This window comes from Pinus tabuliformis, chromosome 3_1 (assembly GCF_031772625.1).
Source record: "Pinus tabuliformis cultivar Carrire ecotype Pingquan chromosome 3_1, CPIR1, whole genome shotgun sequence".
NCBI lineage: Eukaryota > Viridiplantae > Streptophyta > Pinopsida > Pinales > Pinaceae > Pinus > Pinus tabuliformis.
Genome location: NC_142301.1, coordinates 682,714,739 through 682,738,303, shown reverse-complemented (window position 1 = coordinate 682,738,303; position 23,565 = coordinate 682,714,739). Strand labels below are relative to the sequence as shown.

At 37.0% G+C, this 23,565-nt stretch overlaps 1 protein-coding gene across 1 annotated transcript; it reads right to left on the bottom strand.

Moving 5' to 3' along the window:
* Positions 1–7: 7 nt before the first annotated feature.
* On the bottom strand, positions 8–23,565 carry LOC149188944 (EIN3-binding F-box protein 1-like). The gene is made up of 2 exons (XM_089410087.1): positions 23,349–23,565; positions 8–1,659 (listed from the first exon to the last, which is right to left on the bottom strand). The coding sequence occupies exons 1-2, from the start codon at positions 23,563–23,565 to the stop codon at positions 8–10; spliced, it is 1,869 nt and encodes a 622-aa protein (XP_089266213.1).

Sequence of the window (23,565 nt, the reverse complement as noted above, 5' to 3'; positions counted from 1 at the left end):
CTCAGTTTTAGCAACTATGCATATGCTGATCACATGGGTATCCCGCCTGTCTATCGCCGTATGTGTCTCGTGTCTCGTCGAGGTCGACAAGAGTCCCAAGCCCATGGCATCTTGTGCCATGCCTGCAGAGTCCCAGTAAAGCCAAGCATCCATTTCCAAGGAATGGGAATGAGCGAATATTAAGAGATTTCAAAGATTCACAGGTGGGTACTGAAACTTCCCTAAGTCCAGACTCTTTGATCCCGGTGCATTTTTCAAGTGTGAGCACCTTCAGCTTTCCACTACAGCTTCCTAAAGCATCTATCAGGCCAAAGTGAGATATCATATTGCGTTCCTCTAACTGTAAATTCTCAAGCGAAATTGCAGTTTTGGTAAATGCTTTCAAACCTTTATCAGACAATAATTCACACTTGTGCGCACTAGGGCAGCCATGTCCTATGGACTCCAAACCCGGGTCTGTTAATCCTCGACAACAGGTAATTGACAGTAGTTTCAGCTTTTGCATAACTGAAGAATTTCCCAGAGCCTGAAAACCCTTCTCTGTGACTTTCTGGAGATTTACAAATGTTAATTTAGTTAAATTCTTGCAGTAAAGTCCAATAGCAGCTAAAGTATGATTAGTAACTTTTACGGCCTGCAGCTTCACCTTCTCCAACTTTGTTGAACTTGACACTAAAGACATAATCCCTTGGTCACCAACAAGAGAACAGTCACTGACGGATAAGGATTTAAGATTGGGACAGTGCTGCCCAACTGCTTCCAGGGACTTGTTTCCGATTTTTGGGCAGCTTTCTATGTTGAGGGTTAATAAGCCAGGGCAATTTTCCGCAATAGCTTCCAAACTCTTGTCTCCAATCAATGGGCAGTTGAACAGGTCAAGCTTTTCCAACAGATGACAGCCCTTAGCAATTGCCAACAGTCCCTTACCGCTAATTAAGGGGCAATCCCAGAGAGATAAGACCCTGAGTGCTGGGCATCCAAGACCAATTGTACTAAGACCTAGATCACTCACCCCTCGGGAAGGGTGATTTCCTCGGATTTTGAGCTTGCCTAGTCCTCCTCGACCACCCATGCCTATAGAAATTGCTGCAAGCCTAATATCAGTAGCTCTCTTTCCTTCCAAACACCTGGACAGGTCTCTAATAGCCCATCTTGGCTGCTTTTCACCTGTTCCTTTCCATCCTACGTCCAACTCCGTTGACTCTGACTCTAAATATTCCACTTCACCAAATCCATCATCGGAAAACTCTTCAAAATTGTTCTCAGTAAAACTTGCATTCTTTTGACACAGTTTACATTGTTCTGAGCAGTCTCTATTAGGTGTTTCTCCACAAGTTTTGGGGCTTGGCCTGGATCTCTTGATTTCACTTCTCTGCATGCTGCTCTGGAGCATAAGCCAGCGCTTCGACACACACGCGGATACGCTGCGGTCTCGAGCTGCTGGTAGATGTCTGAATATTTCAAAAAGACATTCATCAGGCAGCATGCTAATAAGATCTTTCTGTTCTTGCCTTCGCTTTGTCTCTCTGAATGGTATGATGAAATTACCACGGAGACTTTTCCGAGGAGGGCAAAGTACTTCCATTCGAGGTGCAAGAGACAAGAAAAGATCTGTATCCACATGACCAGAAAACTTAGGCCTTCCAAAGTCTTCATCACCTGCAGATCCAAGGTATAGCACCCTCAGCACAAAAGATATATAGCACCAGTCATTTTTTTACTACCTCAATGGCAAATAAACCAAACATAAAGACTGAAATTTAGCTACAGCACCCAACAGATCACAACCAACCCTCGTAAATCATCTACCATACTTGAAAAGTTGAAACAAACCCACAGATCGTTCAGAGAATAATTCCAGATTGATGAATAGAGTGATAATACGTTTATCCCTTTTAAGTTAATATTAAGATTAATTATTCAAATAATTACACAGCAGCTGAAGGCCTAAAACTAGACAAAACCAAGGCTCCTGCTCCTAAGATGCTAAATGATAGTCAAAGGTTGCCTTAAACCCAGCAAGAACAAGCAAAAGCACAAGGTAAAATGGATGGAAAGAAACGTAGCAAATGATTTAAAATCCACAAATCAAAAGTCCAAAACATTAAAGCCCCGGACACCCATTAACGATAGCAACAGCGACAACCGAAGAAGAAAAGTATTATGAATTTGAGGTTGAAGATGCAGAGGACGAATCAGATTCTGATGTTGGGGAGATAAAGACAACCAGCAAGTAAAGGGCAAGGGATTGAGGTGGGCTGATGTAGACGACAATGGATTGGATAAGACGCAAAAAAAGGCTCATAGAAGCTCTGCCTCCAAAGTTGTCTGGAAGGAGCAAGGCCTTGATGAAACATATAATTTGTTTATCAGAAGAGGATGATCCATCTGAATTAATCATGAAGTGGGTGAGAATAATGAAGCCCAAAAGAGTAGATTGGCTTGCAGTCCTCAAACAGATGGAGGAACAGAACCTCAACCATCCCCTCTTCTTCAAGGTCAGTGGCTTTTCAATTATTATAGATGTGCTTCTTAAATATAGATGGACTGAGTAAATTATTAACCAAGTTGATCTGTATGACATTTTATTTTCAGTCCACTAATGCCTTTACTGCTCTGCAATTTATGCCATACGAAGCTTCTTGGCAGTGTTATCAGACTCTTCGCAGTCCAAGTGGAGTCGGGAGTTTGACTATGTTTTAAGAGGAAACAGAGTCTAATCAACTGAATCTGAATCAATCCCGACTTATTCTTTAAAGTTTAACTCATAAATATCACCCAAACTCACTGTTACCACTCAAATTATCACCTAGGAGGAAAAGTCCTAACCTCAATGGGACAACCTGGACGCATAATACGCAAGCCACTCACTGTCACCTTGATGGCCTTGCCCGACCAAGGAGACTGCCTATCCCAGGGGGAATCCGCATGATCAATTTAAACTTAGATTGTTGGGAGAGAAATTGGAAAATACTAGCATGACACCTTGATGGCCTTGCCCGACCAAGGAGACTGCCTATCCCAGGGGGAATCCGCATGATCAATTTAAACTTAGATTGTTGGGAGAGAAATTGGAAAATACTAGCATGAATTGACTACTCTTATACTTAACTCAATCAAATCGATTCATTCGTCAAAGATGTGAGAATTTGCAAATGTTGAGATCAAGTGTGAAATACCCCCGAAGTGAATGCTTAAATGGTTACAAACAAGTAGATTAATGTTGAGAACAAGTGTGAAGTAATCCCAAAGTGATGCTTAAATGATTACAAAATGTAGATTAATGTTGAGAACAATTGTGAAGTATCCCAAGTGATGCATAATTTGTTATAAAATTAGATTGATTCAAGTCACAAGGTAATGCTGAATCTAAAACCCCTGTTTAGATAGAGACCATTCACGTATGGAAATTGCAACAAGTAATCCATAAAGGCCAATTTTAAATACCATTCAAAAATTGCAACTGAAGACCATAAGATTTTGTGATAAATCATTTTTGCTTCATGTATTACTCCTTAAGAGAGTGATCTTATTCACAAAAATGCAGCGAATTTGAGTCATATCCAATATCTCTAGAACCAGTGGGTATTGACACGCTCAAATAGCGCTTATCAAAGTGTTAGGTTGTAAGTAGTTGTGGTTATCAATTTGAAGCGTTGTCTTAGTACGTGTGTATGATCACAATATAAGCAATGAGATAATATTTCAAAGTATGGCATATATCAATGTTATCATAAGAAATAGTGATTGCAAATGAATGAAAACAAAAACATCTAAAATGCTATACAAATAATTCCAAGTGAAGTATTACTCTCTTGATTCTGCCTTAAACTGAATCTGCCCTTAAATAGTATAGCCTTAAGAAAATATTCCAACCATTAAACTATTAAACTGTCAACTGAAAATTTTGAATGAAGTCATTTGGCCCACTCTTTGTAATTCGTCTCAAAGTAAAAACATCCATTCCTTTTTTAGCAATATTAAACCGGATCTGATATAATCATTGCAAGTGCAAATGTTGTGATATGCTAAAGCAAGGTCTAGAATTATTGCCAGTATTTAAGATATTTACCATTAGCAAAACCTGAACCCTAACGTCCTCTTATTGGAGAAAGACTGACCTTCTTCAAAGCTTATATCAGTTGGAAAAACAATGGCAATCCTTGCAAAAAAACCTAGTCATCGATAAAAGAGAAACATAGAGCGAAAACCTCACATTGAATTTGCCCCTTAATTGCATTCTCCCAAATGTTTTTCAACTAAGCTTGTAGAGGAACTGCCACAACTCCAACCGTGACTTTAGCAAGTGAATCCTCTTTTCTATTTATAACATTCAAATTAAAACCTGAATAATAAAATAATATTTCTTTACAAAAGACCCTGGTATCCTCCTTTTTTTCCCTTTGAGTGAATAAAATAGGCCCACAATGCTACTTGTCATCTCCATAAGGAAAGAGCTAGCCTCTAAATCTGTAGAGAAGACCTCAACATTGTGTCCTTATCCCAAAACACCTCAAAAGGTGACATATGCTTTTAAATATGTGACAATGGATTAAATAATGTGTCCTCTTTAGTTGGTGGTCTGCACTCATATAAGCGATATTCTTCTCTTCTGGAAACTTTCCAGTTTTGTCCCTCAACATTCTTGTAGATGTTTTCTTCCAAATTGTAGGATATAATTTCAGGTGTAATTTCCAGCATTATATCTCAGTGTGCCCATAAATCAACACTGCAATGATTGTAGTGATTCCTGGTGTTGTCTTTTGAGTCACTAAGCAGCGGTGAAAGTCATATTTCTGTTCGTTTGCCTTTCCTTGGTTTTCCATTTCCCCACTTACTGCTGGTTTTCTGTTCTTGTACTCAATAAATAGAGCCTTCTTACCAGAATCATTAAGGTTCTTTACTTCAAATGGGGTAAATTCCTTTCTGATGTAGCCATGTAGTTCTCCTCAATTTTTTATCAACGTTTGAGGAACTTCTACTTTGAGATTTAGCAAGCTTGCTGATTTCTTATATTCAGTGGTGTAGTCCTGAACAATTTTTATTATTTCAAACCAAAATACAGTTCTTTCAATTTAACATTTCTATCCGCCTCTCTTTGCACCTTTTGGGGCAATTGCTAGTAATAAATTACTAGGTACAAAGTATTTTTTTGGTTACCTTATAATTACCATGATTTTACCTCTTATTACAATTCCTTAGTTGAGAAATATTTTGCTTACTCGGTAAACCTGACTCTGTATTATATTAATGGCACCAAACCCAACCCAAGCTTGAGTGCAGTATATATCAACCTATCAGTTAAATTGCAATAATGGTAAATTATAAAAGTTAATAATAAATTATTAGGTGTAAAATATCTTTTTGGTACCAGGAATTTACCTCTCATTACAATTACTCTGGTTAGAAATATTTTGCTTATTCTAGGTAAACCTAACTTCGTATTATATTAATAACAACCAGCCAAACCTCTCTATTATATGTAAACCTGACTTTATATTATATTAATAATACCAAACCAAACCTTGAGTGCATTATATATTATATATCAATCTCTGATTACAATTACTTAGGTTAAAAATATCTTGCTTACTCTATTATAGGTAAACCTGACTTTGTATTATATTAATAACAACCAACCAAACCTTGAATGCATTATATATCAACCGTCCGCGCGTATCGAAGTGCTAATGGATACATTGAATTAAAACCTATAGGGCATAGGGCACATAAGGCATATCAAATGTTTTAATTCGCATTAATGAAGCTATGAGAGTGGGAGTGTGACCTGGCAGATTGCAGATTTGGTGTGTGCTTGTATGTGATATTCTATGATATTAGAGTTGTTTTTAGTGTAATTTTTTGAAGTTTTTGATGTTAGAATTTGACAGAAAAATTTGTGGTGAAATTTTGATTTATGTTTTTTAAATTTATTTTTTAATTATATATGTATTCCGCATTTCAGAAAATTTTTAAAACACTTTTAATGTGTAAAGTTTACTCATCAAACTTGTAATTTCAATAAATTCCTGTAAAATTATATAACATTACTCGCTTGTATCATTGAAATATAATAAAGACTATTGACGATGAAAGTATTTGAAATAATTCTTTCAACGTTTAGCCAACCCGAAAACCATTGAAGCAAGCAAATTTCAAGATAAAATTTAGGTGATGGATGTCATCATGTGAGAGCGTTAAATAGAGAAAAGGAAATTATTGACTTTTTCACAAAAAGTATGTCTTTCTTATCAACTTGTCAGCCCGTGGCCCCGTAACCCCTTGTGAAGGGCATATGTCTCTCAAATATTCTAGCGCTCAGAGCCCTTATCGAGTCGCCACACCGTACCTTCTTGTGAACGGGCATCGTTTTAAAAAAATAGCAATATATTTCAAATGTTACAAGATTATGTTATTTTTAATTTTTTTTGGATTTTGTTTAAGGAATTTGTCTGAATGGTATAAAATGTTTTCCTGGTTTTAAAGTTATTTATGTATTTAAAAATATAAATGAAATAATGAACCAGTGTAATATACGTTTTAGTAACAGTCTTTTTAATCTAAATAATTAATAGAAAATAATTAGAAATTACTTTTTTCAGGATTATTTTTCTAGTTAATTTTAATTAAAATCTGATAGATATTTTTAAAATTTAAGTTTAAAATATTTAATCTATATAATTCCAGTACTCAAGCTTTTTTAAATTAAATTACTTCATATAAAAAAAATTAATTAACCACCCGCCATTTTTAAAATATATTCTCATTTCTTATTAATAGTATTTTGGAAATTAAATTAAAAACAAAAATAATTCTTGATTCACCTCTTATTATAATAATCTAAAAAATCTAATATCACAAAATCTATAAAATTATAAGATTTAAATATTTCATTTAATTTTTTAAACTTCTTTATTATTATATTTAATACTTGAAATTCACATTGTTTTATCAAAATATTTAAAATTGAAATTGAAATTGGTTGAAATATTCTCTAACCTTCCCTGAATTTTAAAAGAAATTTTATTTAAGATTACATTAAAAATTACAAAGGTTATAAAATAAGAATTAAAGTTCATTATGACATATATCTAACATCCCAGCAATGAAACGATCCATGTCGCGTGAACCGTGAAGATTACACAATAGAAAGTAATCATATGAAAGAAACTCACCTAATCTGTTATGCTTTATTGATATAGTCATACTACATGAATATAAAGCATTTAGCATTTATTACTTGATAATTAAACGGATAATCAGTGACATTGCAGTAATTGTAAATTATAAGAGTTTAATAATAAATTAAAAGCTACAAAGTATTTTTTTGGTTACTTTATAATTATCAGGATTTTACCTTTTATTCTTTGTGGTTACTCTATAATTATCAAGATTTTAGTTATAATTACGAGGATTTTACCTCTTATTACAATTACTTGGGTTAGAATTATCTCGCTTGCTCTATTATTGATAAACTTGACTTTATATTAGGATAATGGTAACAAACCAAATCTAACCTGGAGTGAATTATATAATTTATCAGTTAAATTGTAATAATTAGAAATTATAAGAGTTTAATAATAAATCACCAAGTACAAAGTATCTTTTGGATACTAGAAATTTACTTTTGATTACAATTACTCAGCTTAAAAATATCTTGCTTATTTTATTACAGATAAATGTGATTTTTTATTATATTTATTTTTTAATTCGTTCTTTTGAGAAAGACCACTTTGCATTGATGTTTATTTTTAAATTTAATGTTAGACTATTGAACAATATTTATCTGTTAAATTGATAAGATTAATAATTAATTATTTATCTGTTAAATTCATCAGATTAATAATTAATAATAGTTTCAAGTCAATAATCAGTTAATTATTAATAATAATTAACAAAAAAATTAGAAATTTAACTAATAAAAAAACTCATTTTAACTGTTTTGCTTCCATATCTTTATATCCACGGAGAGAAATAGCGAAAATGCATTGGTCTCCATGAAATTATGCCTACTTTAATCTACCAAACCAGAATTGAGGGTCATCTGGTTTCCGCTACCGCTTCTTAAGTTAGGTGCACGGAAGCACTACCAAAATGAATGGACACATGCGGCTCTTATAAACAAAGCAAAGGTCTCCCCCGAATTCGAATTCACGCTGCTTTTATTTATTGATTTTCTTGATTGTGCAGAGTTGGATGTGCCCAGTTGCGTGTGAGGTGTATCACTCACGATGTAAAGAGCAAAGTTCTCCCGCCGAATTCCAATTCACGTCTGGTTTTATTTATTGATTTTCTTTATTCTGTAGAGTTCGATGTGCCCACTTGCGTGTGAGGTGTATTAATCACAATGATAGTTGTGTGTGGGTCACTGCTTGCAGTGAACCTTTTGTAAGTTGTTTTTGTCATTTTTTTTAAAGTTAATATTTAGTATCAACTCTTATTGGGAGTAGTCTTTAACGCGACTTTTTGAAAGTCTTTCCGGCGATTTTTTCCGGTGAAAATCCGGCAGTAATTTATTGGAATCCAAGTTTGATAGCTAATTTCTGCACAATGAAACCGTCCCAGGGGTTTTTCAGGGTGCTGAATCCGAATATGCAGTTAAAAAACCATTTTAACTGCAACAAATCATGATTTCATCTCAATTTCTTCCGCCGGATTCCGTCACCGGAATCTCAAAAAGTCGCATTATAGACAACTCCGTATTATTGTAGTAAACTAAAATGATAGTTAATATGTGGTATTATTGTGCTCAAGTGGTATAAATGGGTACAATTGACATACTATTTTTGTTACATCTCCACGTACTTTAATATAACCATAGTAAAAAAACAAAATTACATATTATCATAGTCTTTATAAAATGATGGTAAAGGCATTTACCCTATTGAATCAAATATCAAACCTGCATATTATATCAACAATTAATATTCAGGAATGATTTAATGGTATACAGTGCAACGCATATATTGCATATATTTCGATGCATTCGCATTTAGGTCTAGATACTAAAGGTTTTACTATCCATATGCAATTAATTCGAAATACCAAAGATTTACTATACATATGGTTTATATGCTCATTACGGATTCAGTAATCATCAAGTTGCTCTGCAACGAGATGTGGCGGGATCAGGACTCGTTTCCTCCACAGTGTGCTCTCCAGTTGTCCCTCGTGCCTTGTTCTCCTCGCTTCGACGGTGATCTCATCATTGCTCCAATCCTATGGATGACGGCTCATTTTGAAATCTTCATTAGGGTTTTACGAAGGTCTTGTTTCATTTCTATTGTTTCAGTTTTCAGCTCTCGGATTTTTGGGTTCTGAGACCAGGGTTTCATCCCTGGGTGGTTTTAGCTATGGAGACTTCTTCATGGCTTCCGCGAGGGTGTCAGAACAAGTGGAGCCTCCACCCATATGTGGGCCCTACAGGTATTCGTTGCTCCTACCACAAATATTGCTTGAGCTTACCTGTTTTGCAGTTGCATTGTTACCTCTCGACGGATTTTCTTGTTGGTTGCGTGTGCAGGTTCTTCAAGTGAGGTCTCGGCATATCGAAGGCTTCTCGAGGTGGTTTCCACCAATTCCTCTGAGTCCTGCACACTCAACTCTTCAATGGGTTCTCGGGTATGTTCAATGTTTTGCTTGCGACATCAATTGTCCGGATAGAGAGACATACAGGCTTGTCTTGATGGATTTCCTCGAAAGGGTTTTTCTGCATTTCAACATAGTTAATCTGGTACTTCGGTGTGAAGGGGCTCTCCTCCTGAAATACTAGCTGTTGAAATTTATATTCATACTATATGTGTATTTTGGTTTTAAGGGAACCCTTGTCGACCCCTCTGGTGACGATTACAGGCCTCTGGGTTTATCCAGCCACGCCTTGGGAATTCAAACTGGAAATTCTATAATATTATTAATAGTATACGAATTTTATGTCTTATTAGCTCTGGAATTTTCATCCAGCGCTTGTTTATTTATCTTACTCTCGAAATCCTTTTCATGACAATGAATGTTTTCAGGATGTCTTTTGGGCTAGCCCGGCTTATTATATAATTCTTATGAATTTATTGGTTTGAATTGGTTAATGCTCATATTTAATAGGCAACGCCTGTAGCTCTCTCGTTCTCTTTGTTCTTCTAGCTAATGTACTATTCGGCTTTGTTCTGTATATATGTTCTCTCAATGACTTATTCCTTTTAGATATGTCGCTTTCCAGTCCTTCCGAATTTCGCTTGCTTGAGTTTTGAAAGCTTTCAATCTGCTATTTCTTTGTTTAAATTCCTTATGAGTAATTTAGGTTGTTGCTTGTGCACAAGAAGGTTTAGAACTGGGAGCCTTCCCTGGCGTATGGACATATCAGGTCCTGCGCGTCTGAGTTGTCATTCCAGTTTTTTATTGGCCCTTTTCTGTATTACGAAGCTCCTTAAGTTTCTTTATTACTATAATGAACTGTAGAGCTATATATTCTCAGACTCCATAACAGTGACTTAACATGTATATATATCTTTAAGTTGACAGTAAAATAGGCCTCGACCCAAATTTTCTTTATGAATAATATGTGGTTTTGGTTATATCAGTAAAATATTACATACTATCTATATATATATATTGAGATTCGTTTCATAATCCTAGTTTTGCTTAGTAAATTTCTTTCCTTTCTAAGTAAGTTTGTTTTTCTAAGTTTGTTCTACAATCTTAGTTTATGCCTGAACTAGAACAATTCTTCTTCTGTAATTTAAGAAAGAAGCTACTCTCCTGTTTTCAGAATAAGACTGTTCAACATTTTAAATTTCAAGCTTTTACTGTAGCAATAGTATTTTTCTAGAACTAAACATGTACTCTATTATTTTATAATTAACAAAGTTTCTCCAAATTATTTTACTTGCCTGAGATCAGTAAATAAAGGAAAAGTCCAACTGTAGAAATCACCTCTGTATATAACAGATTCTAATCCTCCCAACCTTGAGACTTGCTTTCAGGTCCAAGTCTCCCCCCGATCTTGCTTGCAAGATCAATAACTTCTTGCAAGGTTTCTCAAATAGTGCTACCACTATCTGGTCACCACCAAACTTAGCCTCTTATCTGCCTGACTTGTCAGCACAAATCCTCTCTCTTTTCTCCTCTATTCTCTTGGGTTACCTGTCGACCCTCTTGAGTCATTTCCTTGGAGAATTCATAATCAAGGAGATAGTTAGGGTTACACAACTGCCTACCTTAACTTTCTTGATATGAAAAGTTACAAGATTTGTTAACACTCCAAAAATAGTTTTCTTTATAATTATCAAATTTAATACTTAATTCAAACCGTATCCATAAAATTCAATTTGTTTTTATTGTTGTAAATAAAAATAATTACAGTTTTTTTAGGGACATCACATCTCTTCCTCTAACATCAAACATCGTCTCAATGTTTTTCTGCTGAAAACAGACCTAGAAAAGCTTCTTTCATGAGATGCTCAACCTCCCAAGTGGCTTCATCCAGCCCATAATACTGCCATTGCACTTTAACGGGTGATAACTCCTTTCTGCAGCGCTACTTCTCTCCGATCGATTATAACCAGAGGTTCGACCAAGAATTCTTCTTCTGGTTTGACCTGAATAAGCAAAAAAAAAATATTGTCAGTTTTTATCATCATAGATTTGTTATTTGTCTTGCTTAGAGAAAACTCTGTTACCTGTATATCCTGCCAACTGATTATATGTTTAGGGTCATAAACATATATTTTTAGTACGGATACATGGAAAACATTGTGTATTCGAATATGATTAGGCAAGGCTAGTTAGTAAGCCACTAGCCCCACCCGTGCCAAAATTTAGAACAGACCACAAAATCGAGTTTCTAATTTAGCACAACTAATCCATTGTAAATACTCATTTTGGCACGTACCCTTACATACACATGATCCCCTACTTGGAATTCTCTGAAATTCCTTTTTCGATCGATGAAGTTCTTTTGTCGATCTTAAGCGACCCTTAAATTGGAACGAACCTTCTTAACCATTTCTTCCACTTCCTGTAACATTTCGGGTCCCAACATTAGCTTGTCCTCGGGTCCTCCCCATCTGGATGGTGTGTGGCACATACGTCTATACAAAACTTCAAACAGGCTCATTTGTAAAGAGGTGTAACAACCTATGGGGTAAATGTGCATATAAACAACATAATAGGAACAGAAATACAATAAACATATCAGCCATCAAAATCCATATATACATCAATACATTTTCACATGAAAATCAAGGGAATGATTTTTTTTTCATTATTAAATGCAATGAACCAACCGGAGATGGGACTACCATGTTCCACCCGACCATAGATTGGCTAAGCTAAGTCTCTCTTCAGCCAATCACCCCCGTGCCATATTTCAAGCATGAAAGTGGGATCTCATAGAACACATCAAACAAAACTCATCCAGGCTTCCAGAGGCCACCCACCTCAACCCATAAAATAGTGATTCCACCTCACGGTCGGACATCGCCAAAAACCATCATCAAATTGGTCTCCATCCAAGCCTTCCAGGGCGTCCAGAGCGTTTGTCCAACCAAGGCTTCCAGAATTAGTAACTCAACCCACAACTTATACAAGGCTTCCATAACATTTTTCCAACCAAGGCTTCCAGGACTAGTAACTCAACCCGCCAAGGGCTTCTAGAGCATTTTTCCAACCAGGGCTTCCAGGACTAATAACTCAACCCAAGCTATGGAAAAATGAGAGCCAACCAAAACAAAGCAATGAAAGTAAACCCACAATCACCATGGCTATCCAGGAAATGGAAAGGCTAGGCAATCCACTATCGATCTAGGCAATCCTCCATGTCAATGATAGATCACAACCAGGAAACCACATCCATGTGTCGTGCATGACAAAACTAGTGAATAAATCATACATGCAACTCGATACTTGCAAGAAAATCTGATGTAGTTGTTGATGTCGATGCTTTCCTACACTTTCTTGTTCTTCCTTTGCCTTCTTGCTCCAAGAATCCAAGTATGCCACACCCTCTAAGAGTGTTCCAAGAAAATTCTAAGTCGCCAAGAGAATGAGAGAGAGAGACAATAATGAGAGAACTCCAAAGCTAAATTGACCAAGTCTTGCCCACTGATCCTCATAAGCCTTTTTATTAAGGAGGCCTCTAATTTTTTTCATTTTCCATTATTTTCCTTCAATTTCCTCCTCACATGCAACCTGTGACCTTTCACCCACTTTTTCTCCTAATTTCCATTATTTTCCTTCATTTTCCTCCTCACATGCAACTTGTGACATTTCACCTACTTTTTCTCCTAATTTCCGTCATTTTCACAAATAAATGTGCCAAAATATTTTTTTTCCTCTTAGCCATTTCTTTTGCCAATTTCCTTAGCCATAAACAATCAAATAAACACCCCCTAGGTTGTCTTGCCCAACATTCAGCTTGGAATACGTGTCCCATCATCCGTGGTATTTATATATTTTTTACATGGAATTTTCACGAGGGCTATTATAGAACCCTCCCCCTTAGGGGAACACCGTCCTCAGTGTTCAATCACATATATACCTCAACAACCTGTTGAGAGAAGAGATACTGCTCATGGAGCTTTATAACCCATCTCGATGCTGTATTTACAATGAAAGATATGCTCAAGACATAACATCATGAAAACATGACAACATACCGTATAGTGGAGCTTTATAACACAACTCATTACAGTATTTACAATGATCATCCTACTTAAGAAAACTCATATGACATCATAACATCATGATAACATATCCACATGATAGCGTAATAACATTACACCCATACCACATAATGGAGCTTTATAACATAGCTCGTTACAGTATTTACATCCATACACTGGTGCACAGATAAAAACATCATCAAAATATATATACCAAAACATATGTCAAATCATATACCAAACATATATCAATCATACACTAATCATCATATAGAATATATCAAAACATCATAAGGCATATGTCAAAACATCATATAGCTAGTTTCAACTAACATAAAGCACATATCAAATCACCATAAATCATATATCAACCATCATAAAGCATATACTAAACCAACATAAATCAAATACTAAACCATCATAAAGCAACTACCAAACCACCATAAGCAACCACCAAACCACCATATCAAGCTACTAATTCTTGTAGTTGATTTCAACTACCCAACTGGGCATGTTCATGATTCCTGCACCACACACATAGCTTCCATCAGTTTAAAAATAAATTAAAATAAAGTCACATCATACCTCATTGGTAGCTCATCAATATGGTACATTTGCAATCATGTTCGCTTCTTGTCACAACAATTCAAACTAGAATATTTGACCAAGTCAACATGTATAAAAATATCACTTCAGGTTAGCTCAAACATAACCATCAAAATCATAAACGACATGTAACCATTATAAATCAAAATCATAGATCACATGTAATCATCATGGGCCAGAATCATAAATCATATGCATACTAAAACCGAAATACAATACCGATACTTATCCTTCATCGATCCTTACTTCTACCTTGGTTCTTTATGTAACACATTGGATTGGTTGCCACACCCGACAAACATCCAGTGCCTTCTCCTCAACCATGTGCACATACACATAGTGTGCATCATACACATATGACCACATACGACATGCAACTCTATGCAACACATGCACCTACGCCTAATGTACAACGCATACACCTATAGCCAATGTGTAACACAGTGCATCCACCTATACCCGATGTGTAATACCATCCAATACATGTACCTACATAAAGTACAACACAAGTACACATGCCACAATACCACGAATACATGATGCACATAAATACTACCACATGCCCTCAACACGACATGTATGACATGCACACAATACCACACGTACATCAGTGCCATACGTACAACATGTACATAGTACCACCGATACACCGCACCACTTGCACAATGTGTGCACAACATCACATGTACATGGCACCACCTGCAAAACGTGTATACAATGCCACATGTACACTACACCACTATACAATGCGTACACAATACCACATGTACACAGTACCACACACACGATATGTACGTGACACCACATGTACACATCGCCATATGCACAACATGTACATAGCACCACATGCACACAACACCACTTATACAATGTGTACACAACACCACTTGCACAATCATGCACACCACACCATATGTACATGGTACCAGTGTACCACATGCACACAACACCACTTGTACATAGCATTGTATATGCAACATGTACACAACATCATTTGTACACAGCACCGCATATCCAACACGCTTAGAGAACCATATGCATATAACACCACATATCCATCTTGTAAATAGTACAATATGTACACAACACTGTATATCCAACATGTACATAGCACCATATATACCCAGCGTTGAATATGAACCATTCATACAACATTATATGTACTAACACCTTGTACATAACATTGCATAAACAACATGTATACCCACTACATATGCTCAATATTGCATGCGCACAATCATTACAGATGCAACATGTACAACATATGCACAATAGTACTACCACACATCCGAAACAACACTCTCCTTACCAAGAAACCTTGCTTCTAGTGTCTTATTCATGCTTATCCTAGCATGTCGAAGACCAGACTTCTTTCACTTTGTTGATGTATCCCTTGGTATAACCTATCCATAACATAGACACAATATAATCACATAATATCAACTCATAACCACATGATATTGACCTCATATATTTGTCGTTACTACTCTTCCACTTGATTCCTCATGAACCAGGAACCTCTTCATATCATTCTGTTGCATAAGCAATCATTCCTCCATAAGAATGATCCCTGACAACCCTGTAATTAGATAGTAAAATAGATACATGGATACATACATACATATGTAAACGTTAGCATAAAACAATCATGATCCTGTCAGACAACGACATACATGTATACATATATATAAACCTCAAAATAATCATTATCATAAAATAATTACCAGATAACATAAGGTATAGGTTAAGAGAACTTCTTTATTTATGCACAAGCATTGAGAGCAATAGTTCCCAACATATCCAAAGCATATGACACCTCTAATCCATTTACTTTACCTTTTCTGGTTACATTTCTTGTGTCTGTGCTGCTATTGTCCATTTAGCACAATGGACCCAACCAGTCCAACCAATTTTCATAGTCTTACCTTCTGCTGCGCTTACTCATGCACAGAGCTTCATCTGGGTCTTATATCATCGGTTGGGTACCACAAATCTCTCCCGATTTCCATCAACTTTCCTCTTTCCCAACCAATTCCCAAGACTCAAAACATAAAAAGGCAAGACAAGAAACAAACAAGAAGAAAACCATAAAAACCAATAACAACATGATTCCACAAACAAAGTGGTATGGCCATACACTAGACATAAACAAAGCCACAAATCAAGCTCAACAATTCATAAAAGAACAAAAGAACAAGACTGAACAAAAAAAAAAAAAAACACCGTGACTCAATCCCCATGGTTCCCCAAGGAAAGCTCAGCCCAACCCTTCTTCCAGATTTCATGGCAACCTCTCTTGCCATGCAACTCCCTGCATCATGCTCACACACGTCAACCACATGTTCCAAATATCAAAAAAATCATATCTATCAATTTGAAATGAACCTTTACTAAAACTAACTATCATGTCATAATCCATAATCATTAGACATAATTATACAACTATCAACTGCATTCAAGTACATATCAACTGTCTCAACACATACATGTTAGTACAATCATATTAAAATAAAATCATTTGAACACATACTCATATTAAGCAATTCATCAATCATTCAACCAATTGCAAGGATACCATGTTAAATAAATCAACTAGGCACCAAACACTCAAACATCAAATAGGAATCATAATTAAACAACCAAGAACCAATATATGACATAAGAAAACTCATACCTTAATGTATATCAGGGGACACTATCTCATATACACAATAAAGCTAGGTTAGCATGATACAACTTAACAACATATCAGCTCAAACATAAATCATGATATCTCTAACAGTAACTAACTAAACTATGTAAACTTTGAAACAGGAACTATAAACTCAAAACGGATACTCTAGCCAAAAAAACCCCGAAAAAACATCAAAAACAGTGCTAAAAATGAAAAAAGTGTATATTGGAACGATGATTTTATTTTTTAGGGGTCAATTTTCAACATGTTTTAAAAATGGCAATGACTATGAAATTTACTATGAAATTTTCATGCAAAATATAGCTTCAAAACGAAAGTGATGATACTAGAACAATGATTTTTTTTTAGGGTCAATTTTCAAACTTTTTAAAAAATGCTAGTAAAACCAAATTTTTATGTGCCAAACAAAGTTGTTTATGAGAAAAAACACATTAATGTTTTTGGTAGAATATCATTTTTCTTTCCTAAGTATAAATTCAACATGTTTTCAACTATAACATGCTAGATACAAAAGAAATTGAAATTTTTTCAACTATAAAATTAAAAAACCATGACATTATGAACAAATTACATCACTAAATGAATTCAAAAGTCATTATTTGTATATTGAATAAAACATACATTATATCTCTAATTTAATATTGCATTGTAGATATTTTAAACAATAAAAATTACCATAATTAAGACATATAATCCAACAACATAAAAATGCCTCGCAACTTCTCATTTAACACCATATGGAAGTCATCAATTTTATTTCAAAATATGATGCATACATCAGTTGTGTAAACTGTCTTAAACAATTATTCAAAATCACTCATATTTTCTTACACACCATCAGAATTCACATCTTCAGATGAGTGACTAGATGCTGACGAAGATGTTCCATATTCTTATCTTTCATCAACTAGTGCCCCATCTGAGTCCACATGCATGCCCAACATTTCAGGTTTCAAAATTCTTCTAGATCTACGACTGGTTTCAGCAGACTCCCATCTCAACACTATTCCTTCTGGTAACAACCTTTTCAGAATCTCTATCGTCTTGAAGTGAAGAGTTCCTCTCTTTGTTAAATTGAAGTCATAAACAAGTATGTCAACATCCTCCAATTTTAATATGTCTGTGCGGCGGAAATTTATATTTGTACCCTTTTCTTTTTCTCTTTCCACCATTTTTTTTGTCAACTACCATCTCTTGCTTATACACACCATTGAATGGGTGTGTATTTGTGGCATACCAATGTACTTCAATACTTGTAACATCCTCATTTTCTTTAAAGACCTTTATAACCTTAGCAACCCAGAATGGATAGCCATTGGGATCTCCATCTGCTAGCACTGCAATCATGCAACCCTCCTTAATATCATGTACTGAACCCCTGTAAAGGTCTTCCATGGCTTCACGTTTTTTTGCACAAGATCTTCTGGAACCAATATACATCTCTCTTTCCTTTGCCTGTGAAGAATTAATAATACCTTTAGATTGTTGCTGTTCAGCAATGTTTATTTCCTCATATTCATTCAATACATTTTGTGGCCAAATAAATGGATTTTTCAAAGTTATATCTTCATTTGTTGTTGTTGAAATGATATCACTTTGATTATTGAAAAATGACTCCCACTAAACTGAATCAGCAATGTTAAAGTACTCATATGTATATCTAATACATTTTTTAATTTCTTCTAGGCAATCAGAATAATTTATATCTCTATTTTGTCTACGTGCATTCTGAACTTCGCCAACTGATTGTAATAATAATATTTTTGATGCAAATATTGGATGATTTGGAATGAACTTCAAAAATTGCAAACCTGATGATGGTGCCCATTCTGCGGTAGTTGAATACTTCTTGCCCCATATTAGTGTTTTCCCATCAATTTTTTTGATACGAAATTGATGTTGGAAGCTAATGTCATTAAGTTGTTCAATGCATTTCTCCTCACCATATGATCCCAGAATAAACCTTCGCATGTCAACAATTTCTTCCAACACATCAAAAGTAGGCTCTGGCATGTATGATTTCTTAAGACATTCAATTAGTGATGGCAAGCTCCCAACTCGCTCCCTCCTCAAAATGACTGAAAATCTGATCAACATGGTCATGAGTGTGCCCAACAAGAAGGAAACCAACCTTTACCTTTTGAAAAATTCTCAATTCAACAAGCATGTTTAGATATCCAAAAACAACCTGATTTTTGTTTTCACGACAAGTGTTGTCCAATTGTAGATACAGAACTTCAGGAAGATTACCAGACCAATGAGAAACCACATCATGAATTATGGTTATGGTCAAATTTGCATCATTATGAATATTTGGAGTTGTGAAGTACACCCTTGGCAACATTTTCCCATTGAAGGCCATACAACCGACCAAGTGAAACTGAATAAAATTTTCCTCCTGTAAATTTTTGGGTGTGCGAACAAAATGTGGTAAAAGTTTTTTCTTCTGGTCCATACCATCAATTATCAAACCCAAATATTTATTTGGATTGTCATAACACTTCTTTTGATGCTTGTACAACTTCTTTCTTTCGTTTGTTTGTTGTTCGCGATGCTCCTGAAGTTCTTTGACAATTAAATCTACACAACATAAAAAAAATTCGTTAAGAAATATGTTTTTATAGTTGATGACTTACAATTTTAAAAGTTAAAGTTATGAATGCTTACCTCTTTCTGACCCTTCAAATTTGTCCTTTTTTTATTTAAGAGAAGCACATGTACTGCAAATCCCCATCCTTGTCTTCTTAGGAATACGGACATTGTTGAATTCTTTCTTCCATACTTTCACAAAATATTGATATGTAATAAACCTGCCATGTCCCTCAGCAGCTTCTATATATTCTTTGTATAAATTGTAGATTTCTCATCTTGAAAAATTATCTAGAATATGTATTGCCTCTCTATTTGGCATACACTCTCCATGTTTTGAAAAGAAATCTTTCATCCATGACATTGCAGTATTTGATAATGGCCCAAACTGTCTTTTATGACGTACTTCTGAATAAAATGTGGGATCCTTTTCCAAATTTTCTTGAATTCTCAAGAGACGAAAATTCCCAATTGAATGAAACATTTTGAAAGCTTTTCTACAGATAAATAAAGTCCTAATATGATAATCATAACCTGACAATGTAGATTGCATGCACCCAACTAAATATGAATTTTGCATGCTTTTATTCATTGACAAATATCTCTTCTTGCTTTCTAATGCAAATTTGAAATCCATATGTTTCAAGCAATCTTTTTGGCAACATTCACTTGAAATGAGAGCGCATTTGAATTTCTTCTCGTCAGATATTCTACTTTACCCGTTGTATAACTAGAACAACTTGCATTGATACGAAATGGTCTACTCCTACTCCTCGATACAATATTTCTTGGCAACATCTCCATCATTGGATCATCATTTGTATAAGGATTTTCATCATCATTAAGTGGAATGTTATCCACACTATGATCAGCTCTGCTTTTCAAATATTGACTTGGAGGATATTCTTCATCTTCCCCTTCTTCAGTGCTACTATCATAGTCCTTAGAATTCGGACTGAATGGAAAATTTGACTCTATGTTTAATGGATATTCTTCCTCATGTGAATTGTCAGTGCTACTATGATAGTCCATAGAATTAAGACTACGTCGAAAATGTGACTGTTTAATTATTGAAGATGCTACATCCTATCCTTTGACACTGCTACCTTTATACTCATTAGAATTAGGACTAAGTGCATCATCCTGTCCATCATCACTGCTGCTCTCATTGTCCTTAGAATTAGGACTAAGAGGACACTGTGACACTCCATTCTTTTGAAATTCATCATCACGCTCTTCATGACTGTTGTTCTCATAGTCCTTAGAATTAGGACTAAGTGGACACCGTAACACTCCAATCTTTTTAAATTCATCCCACTCTTCATCACTGCTGCTTTCGTAGTCCTTAGAATTAGGACTAACTGGACACCGTGACACTCCATACTTTTGAAATTCATCATCATGCTCTTCATCACTACTGCTCTCATAGTCCTTAGAATTAGGACTAAGTGGACACTTTTGACACTCCGTTCTTTTGAAATTCATTATCACGCTCTTCATCACTGCTGCTCTCATAGTCCTTAGAATTAGGACTAAGTGGACACCGTGACACTCCATTCTTTTGAAATTCGCCATCATGCTCTTCAAACCTGTTGCTCTCATAGTCCTCAAAATTAGGACTATGTGGACACTGTGACACTCCATTTTTTTGAACTTCACCATCATGCTCTTCAAAACTGCTACTCTCATAGTCCTCAAAATTGGGACTAAGTGGATATCGTGACACTCCATTCTTTTGAACTTCAGCATCATGCTCTTCATCATTGCTGCTTTCATAGTCCTTAGAATTAGGACTAAGTAGAATCTGTGACTCTTTATTTATTTGAAAATTCTCCATCCCCTCTTTCATCAGTGCTGCTTTCATAGTCCTTAAAATCAGGACTAAGTGGAAGAATTGACTTTCTATTCATAGTGGAAGAATTCCCGCTATATTCATCAATATGAATAGAGTTGTTACGCGATGAAGATGTTGATGGTGTATAAATTGAAAATTCACTATCAGAACAATCCATCCCTTTCAAATAGAAGATGTTGAATGATACAAATGGAGAGTCTCCTAAAGATATTATATAGCTTAAAGAATGAAATTTTCCCTCTAAAAAGTTTCGCGAAAATATTTCCCTCCAAAAAATTTCGCGAAAATATTTCCCTCCAAAAAGTTTGTTAGATTTATTTACTTTCATTATTTTATTCTACAATTTATTGAAAAATGTAAACTCATTTTTTAATGAAATAAATCATTAAAATTAAAATTGTAAACTACAACTTCTACATTAATTATTTTAATAGTTAAAGCATATAATATTTACTAAAAAATTGAATTTTTTTATTTTATTTTTATAATATATTCTAAAATAAATTAATCTCACATTCAACCCGTTGTAAAACAGTTATACAATATTCGCTTTATAATATTTTAAAACCAATTATCCCACATTAACCGTATCGTAAAACATCTCCGTAATTTCACTTATATATTAAATTTCATTATCATTATTACTCACATCAAATCCACGTTTTCTGAAGTTCGTTGAAAGACTCGTGAATTTGTGGAGCAGCTACATTGCTATCAACAACATATTCAACGAAGAATTCTCGCAATGGAAAGGTAAGTTAAATTTCTTCTTTGAAAATTTTCATATTAAATTACTTTAATGAAAATATTTTTTTTCCAATTAATAATTTTTCTGAGCCAAAATAACAATTACGTCTATCGTGAGCATGGTGGGCACAATCAAACTCAATCACCAAATAGCCGTGGGTGGGCCGCTATGGTGTCGGAGGGTAGGTGGGGTGTGAGGGCGGGGGGGGGGGGGGGGGGGGGGGGGGGGGTAGGGGGTGTGGGGGCATTCCGATGGCTCGACCGTGTGCCGCGGGGGTTGGGCGATTCTAGGAATCACCCAACCCCCGTAGTGGGTGGACTAGGCGTCGCAGCCCGACTCGCCCCCTATCACCTTCCCCCCTTCCCGACATCCTCACCCCCTTCACCCCTAACCCACTCCCTTCCCCCTCCCCCTCACGCCTCACCATCCTCCCCCATTATCCCCCACCCCCTCACCATCCTCCCCTACCCCTCCTCCTACACGCCCCCCCTCACCTCACCCCACCCCACCCCCTCACCCCCCTACCCGCCCCCCCTCACCTCACCCCCCTATCCACCCCCCTCTGACCTCACCCCACCTCACCATCTCACCACCCCGCCTGCCCCCCCTCACCTCTCCCCCCTCCCCGCCCCACCTCTCCCCCTACCCGCCCACCCTTCGCTCACTACCCGCCCCGCCTTCGCTCCCTACCCGCTTCTCCCCTCGCCCTCCCCCCAACCTCACTCACCTCATCGCCCTCACCTCACCTCACCCCCTCACCACACTACCTGCGCCCCCCAACCTGCCCCCCGCTCCCCTCAAACCTCAGCACCCTCACCCCCTCACCACACTACCCACACCCCCCAACCTGCCCCCCGCTCCCCTCAAACCTCAACACCCTCACCCCCTCACCACACTACCCGCGCCCCCCAACCTGCCCCTTGCTCACCCCTCCGCCCCCGCTCCCCTCAAATCTCAGCACCCTCACCACCGTACCCACCCCCCCTTCACCCCTCCCCTCGCCCAAACCTCAGCACCCTCCCCCCCCCACATCACCTCACCCCCTCACCACCCTAGCCACGCCCCCCTCACCCCCCTACCCGCCCCCCCTCCCCTCTCCCCATACCCGCCCCCCCCCCACACCCCCTACCTACCCCCTCACCCACTCCCCCTCCCCATCGACCCCTCATCACCTCCCCCTCCCCTCCACCCCCCACCCACCCACAGGCCTCCCCCTCCGCCCACCGCCCATGGCGCCCGCTCCCTGGCCCTGGGCCTCGCCCCCACCCACAGGCCTCCCCCTCCACCCACCGCACCTGACTACCCCCACCCACGGCCTCTGCCTCCACCCGGCCCCCCCCACGGGCCTCCCCCTCCGCCCATGCCCCCGCCCACGGGCCTCCCCCTCCACCCACCGCCCCTGAATACCCCCACCCAT